This window comes from Bolinopsis microptera, chromosome 5, assembly GCF_026151205.1.
Source record: "Bolinopsis microptera isolate Bmic1 chromosome 5, MBARI_Bmic_1.0, whole genome shotgun sequence".
In the NCBI taxonomy this organism is placed as follows: Eukaryota; Metazoa; Ctenophora; class Tentaculata; order Lobata; family Bolinopsidae; genus Bolinopsis; species Bolinopsis microptera.
The window spans coordinates 23,452,339-23,458,962 of NC_087076.1; the positions used below are offsets into that span (position 1 = coordinate 23,452,339).

At 37.6% G+C, this 6,624-nt stretch overlaps 1 protein-coding gene across 1 annotated transcript; it reads left to right on the forward strand.

Annotated features, from left to right (window-relative positions):
• Positions 1-709: 709 nt before the first annotated feature.
• On the forward strand, positions 710-6,368 carry LOC134815568 (adhesion G-protein coupled receptor D1-like). The gene is made up of 4 exons (XM_063824108.1): positions 710-727; positions 870-1,087; positions 5,871-6,033; positions 6,357-6,368. The coding sequence occupies exons 1-4, from the start codon at positions 710-712 to the stop codon at positions 6,366-6,368; spliced, it is 411 nt and encodes a 136-aa protein (XP_063680178.1).
• Positions 6,369-6,624: the final 256 nt, after the last annotated feature.

Sequence of the window (6,624 nt, forward strand, 5' to 3'; positions counted from 1 at the left end):
CATTGAATTTCAGTTTGGAGTGTTAAAGGTTGCATCACTAATCCAAGCTACAATGGAGAGAGAAGAGGAACAGAAGTAATGTGTTCATGTTATCATCTGACCAGTTTTGCCGTCCTCATGGTAAATAAGTTATTAGATCAAATAGTTTAACGTGTCATCAAACTTAAAGTGATTCAAATTGGTCATCATAGATTTTAACAAATTTTGAAAGCCTATCCGAAAAAATAAAGCTACTTAATTAAATCATGTTTATTATGAACTACAGATATTATTTGATTAATAATGACTACCAACCATCTCACAGTCGTTTACGAGCGAGGAAAACTCTTTAGAAGAGCTCGTTTCACATATTCTGCTAGCGATGAGTCTCTTCTTTCTTTTACTGACCCTTGCTGCAATCATCCCCAACAAGTACTCCCAGTTACTGTGTACAATCAATTAACAATTAAGAAAACGTTAATCACAGTGATGGCAGCGATATTGGAATACAAATTTGCCTTGTGTTATAGAAATTTAGTTCTAATACTGATCAATGTTAGTTTATACTCTCTCAGGAAATATATGAGGAAGAAGAAAGTTCAAGCGAATTTAATGCTTGTCTTGGCTCTTACTATTTCTATAATTTGTTTCTTCCTGATGGATTCTTTTGTAGCAGCAGAGGGGAATGCCAAACCTAACATTTCTTGTTCCATAGTAAGTTGATTCAGAGATGCAGGATACTGGAGAGGTTTGTAATCGATTTTGCCCACATATAAGTATGCCCACATAAAACTAGTATTATAATAGCATCCCATTATAAGTTATCTTCACCTAATTTCAGTTCTTTTGTAAGGTAAAATTCTAACTAATGTTAAGATTCTTAACCTTAGGTGGCGTTTCTTTTGAATTACTTCTGGTTGTGTCAGCTTAGTTGGATGATTGTAGAAGCTGTGATATTGTACAACGCTTTAGTCAAGGTATTTGGAACGTACACCAGGAATGCTTTGTTGAAGTACAGTGTGTTTGGATGGGGTATCCCGATCATATTTCCCCTCATCGGGGTGGCTTGGAGTAGTGGAACTGGAGTGCCATTTGCTGATCCGAAAACGTTTGTTCAGTTTACAAACTTTTATTGACTACTTTTTTACTTCAGTTTATTGTTTCATTGAAAGATTGAATAACAAGAATTTTGACGCGGGTATACCACGCACGATCAAATTTCCCTACGATGTAATTGTTCTACTTGTATTGCATCCCAGAGTGGTGTTTGGCGCACGTGATAATCGTTCATATTATATTAAGCGTGCAGAACTTGAAATACTCTGCGCGCATCTTAGGTGTCGCCGTCGATCTGTAAGTGTATGTGGTTTGCAGTTGTAGATCACTTCATATTTTTCGTGGTTTTGTTTCATGTTAACAATGCGCACATCATGCGCTTCCTTCCTTTCCTAAATTACCTTACAAACTCCTCCTCTCTTACACCCTTTTGACTCACTTCATTTAATTTCACTCATTCCCTTCATATCTTATTACCACAGTATCTGCCGGGGTCCGGACTCTAGGGCGTAAGACTCTAGGGCGTAAGACTCTAGGGCGGCGCCCTACAAAACAGGACTCTACGGCGTGAAAATATCTAAAGCGTGAAAAAAACAGGACTCTAGGGCGTGAAATATAATTTTTATATTTTCGATCAAAATGAATCTAATTTCATTTTTAATAAGGATGTCCGTTGTCACAGGTTCACAGGGAGTATTTATCTCGACCTAAGAGTAAGATACAGCCAATGAAATGTAACACTGACTGAGCATAACGAAAGCGGATTAAACTTATTTCAAAACAATACTGTACTATTATAGTATGCATATTTGATATTATATACATAATATATAGAGTCCCGGTCCCATACATAATGATAAACTTTAAATGTAAACAATACTGATAGCTAGTGTCTTAGAGGTGGGAAGCGTGGGAAGCTGTCAGTCACCAACATTTTATTGTCAAATTATAAAAGCTCACCAACACACCCTGTACAGTAAAGAAAGATGTTTATAATCAAAACAATAACAATAAAAACATGATCTAGTGATCTATGATCTATCCCATCATTAATTCATTATCATTCGTTTCCTACTACACTATGTCCGATCTTTCGTTTACTTTAATCAGAGGAAGAACGGCCAAGAGTAAGAACGCACTGCACCTAGGATTCCGGTACTCTCCAGATGGAAAATTAAGAAAAGATGGGTCACAGTTTTGGAGATGTGTAAAGAAAGCCGGATCCTGTAAGGGGTGAATCTGAACCAAGGGTTTGAGCCTCACGGAGACACCTGCAATTCCACACAACCACGAAGCTGACTTCATAGACGCAGAAAATTAGAAAAATTTTCACGCCCTAGAGTCCTGTTTTTTTTCACGCCCAAGATTTTTCACGCCCTAGAGTCCTGTTTTGTAGGGCGCCGCCCTAGAGTCTTACGCCCTAGAGTCTTACGCCCTAGAGTCCCGGACCCGTATCTGCCAAAACCAACATGGCCCATGTAGGAAGTGGCCTTGACGTTGTTTCCCACTTGGCCCTGCATCCCATGCTGACGGTCGGCCTCCACTCTCAAAAAACTTACCTTCACTTTCAGTGAAGGCCGATGTTAGAGCTTGGTGGGAACAAATCCTGACATCCTTTTACACCGTTGGGACGACTCTCGCAAATGCGAGAGGAATGACCCCGGGGAGGGCCCCATTGGTTTTAGTACTAGTAGGTTGCATATTTATAATTTTTTTTTTATTTAAAAAAAAAACAAAAAAAAACAATGCGCACATCATGTCACGTCACATTATTGTATCGTATACCAACTACCTATCTTTGGTAAGATATTTGAAAAAGTAATTTACTGCCGACTATATAGCTTCTTTACTTCTCATATGGTCATATACGATAAACAGTTTGGATTCAGATCCAACCACTCAACGGCACATGCCATCAATTACTCCATTGACCACATTCTTAAAAACCTAGAAAGTAAGAATCATGTAATCGGCATATTTATTGACTTAAGCAAAGCGTTTGACACAATCGACCACAGAAAATTACTTGTCAAACTTGAACACTATGGCATAAGAGGGCCCTGTCTTGACCTAATTGAAAGCTATTTGTGTAACCGACAGCAGTATGTTGATTTCCAAAATACACACTCTGATCACTGCAAAATTGAATATGGGGTACCACAGGGATCAGTTCTAGGCCCTCTCCTCTTCTTACTCTAAATTAATGACATTACTAACTCTAGCAAACTTGGACACTTCATACTGTTTGCAGATGACACGAACATATTTGTTGCTGGAAAATCTGAACAAGAAGCCTATTTGAATGCTAATAAAGTACTTGAATCTGTAAATAACTATATGGAATCTAACTTGCTGCACATTAACCAAAGCAAATCGGTCTACATGTTATTCAGACCTGGCCGGTACTCGTCCTGTGCACGTGCTCGTGAATATGGCTCTGAGAACTCACTCACGTTATCAGGCACCACGTTTACACGAGTAGATAAGGTGAGATTCCTTGGTGTTATCACAGACCATGAACTATCCTGGGAACCCCAACTAGATAATATAAAATGTAAACTAACTACAAGAATAGCTATAATTAAACGTATTATGAAGTTTATTCCAGAAACAGAGTACCATAAACTGTATGACTCCTTATTCAAGTCTCATATGAGCTACTGTATCAGTAGCTGGGGTGGTGTCACACCTCATAGACTATCTAAACTGTTCTCCATCCAAAAAAGATGCGTACGCCTTCTATTTGGAAGCAAACCAAGCTTTGACCGGGCAGAGTACTATGAAACATGTGCACGTGCAAGACCATACAGTGAACACATCGCAAAAAGGAGCTTTGCTTTGGAAAACACAAAGCCAATATTCAATACCGAGAAAATCATATCAATCCACAACCTGTATAACACCCAACATATATCCACTGAACTGTTTAAAATTTTGAAACTGCATCAACCCATCTCTCTGACAAGTTTATTCCAAACAAGTTCCAGAACATATAGCCAAACTATGCGGGTCCCCCGACACAAACTTGACATTTCTAAACACAATTTTGTCTTCAAAGGTACGACTATATGGAACAGTTTGGTTGATAAAATATTCGACAAATGCACTCCTAATGAAAACAATGTCATGGTCCCTGGCTCTAGTAAATTTTCCGACCTTTCCTCCCCCATCTCAATTATCAAGAGCCGTATTAAAAAGCTGTTACTGGAAACCCAGCAATTGACAACACCTGGGCGTGAAATTGAGTGGCTCCCCCTAAATAGCTGGGGCATTGAACCAGCTTAGTTGATCAGCATCCCATCCCTTGCATACAATTAATTACAAAAGCGCTAATTATACCTGTTTCAAAAGCATCCTGTCTGGAAGTTTCCTGACTGCCGTGTGAATCTTTTATCTATTTTTGGATCTATTTTTATATTGATATGATTTTTATATACCTATATATTCATCGCATAATTTCCATGTCCGCCTGAACAAACCTGGCACCATCAAATCTTACCTCTAGAAACCCCAGAACTCATCAAGCCTAGTCTGAATTCAAAACTAGTTGACCAGCTGGGTACAGTTTCCTGGACAACTGGAACCTTTTGGGCCATGCACAAGCCAATAGCATGTATGGTCCTACAGTTAGTAGAGGCTCTTACGGGCAAAAAGACGTGTTTTCTGCTACGAGTTTAGAGACCTAACCGCTAATTGGACACAATAGTATGATGTCTAAGGATCGATAATATGTTAAGAAGTATAAATTTGGCCTTATTAGTCACGTGCTATACCAATGCGCGTTTTAAACTTCGACAGTCTATTACTCTAAGGCAAATAAAGTAATTATATTCATATTTTGTCAGCAATAAGATCACATTGTTTTCTATTTGGTGTGAAAATATGAGCTAGAACGGACATAATCTCGCTGAGTTATAGCTGTTTGAAATTTTTGATGAACGCGCGGATGCCAATTGATAACAACTAAATGCTTTTGCGCGTAGTGCGCGTCGAAAATTTGGCAAAAACGCTTGCGGAGTGACAATATTGAAACTTCGATAAAGTATATGAAGTGGGTACTTCTCGGAAAGGAAAAATTTAGGCAAACACGATGTGACTAATTTTGGGTTGATTTAATACAACTGCAAAAAATTATTCAAACTTCAAGCAAAAAAGTCAAAATTTTTACCACTTTTTTGGATTTTTACCCCCAAAAAAATAGAGGGATTTTTCAAATTTTTAAACCATCTTGTGCAGCTGTGTTTTAGCTATCTCCATGCAAGTTTTGCCGACATGCCAACAAAATTAACTTGTTCAAAATATCAAAAAACATGGTTTTTTGGCCTATTTTTTGCCCAAAAATCGGTTTTTTGCGATTTTACCCCCAAAAAGTCAGTCCAATCATCTTAAAACCACTTTTAATCGATTCTACGGTCAAAAATACGTCTATTAAGGTGTATCTGGGGTCCCTAGCGTATCAAGCAGACAATGCCCGTAAGAGCCTCTACTAAGTGGGGTCTCCTTGTCCTTGGATCTGTGTTTTGATCCGTCTTTTCTTAAAATTTTCCATTTGTGTCACCTATTAAATGTTAATCGACACCACTTGTCATAGTTAGATTTAGCCATGGCACGACTACTCAAACGTAACAGTTAAATAGGTGTGACATACTATTATACTCTTGTAATTAAAAAATATTTAATGATTAGTGATCATAAAATATTTTTTACATAACTTCCGACATTTTTTTTAGTGACACTGATACGTTTCCGAAATATGTTATTCACTCACTTATAAACTTAATTTAAAGTAAAGAATATAATATTTTACATATTGAACGTAACTATATTATTTCCAGATGCTTCATCAAGTACCCTTACGGACTAGTTAGTTTCTATGGACCTGTCGTGTTAGGAGTAGCTTCCAACTGGATTATGTTCATCTTCATTGCACGTGTTATTTTGATAGCAACCAAGACTAAGGCTCAACAAACTGGCGATTCAAACACCAAACTGAGAATCGTAAGTTTTAAAATTTAGTAAATTAACTTTGATCTATTTATAAATTTGTTGTTGACTGTTGTCTGTTGCAACCGTAGTTATAGTAGGGGGTGCACGATAAAAATAAACTTGCTCGGATTTTAAAATTTTTTGTACCACTATTTTCTAGAGACTGTGAGAATTTTCACAATACCAAATTTGTCATACCTTTTTGGAAAGATCAGTGAGTTTCGCCTAGGTGCCATATTTGATGGTGCGCGGCTTTTGAAGCAAAAGTAGCTGTAAAGTCGCGTAATTTGACCAAATTCGTTGATTTTTGTCGTATTATTCGGATATATTTTCAGTTCCTTAAATGAGATCATTCTGAAAATTGGCGACGACCTTCCTATAGGACTTTCACAACTGTCTGAAAAATTTGGTGGATATCGGAGTTGATATAGTGATCAAAATGGGGCAAAATACCCTGCTTTTAGCTGTAACATAATGTCTGATGGTTCGATATGCTTTACATTTTTCGGGCACTTTCCTTGTAAGTCTATGAGTAAGCTTACCAATTTTGGTTGCAATTGGAGGTCGGGAAGCTGAAAGATACTCAATATCTATTTGTTTGAA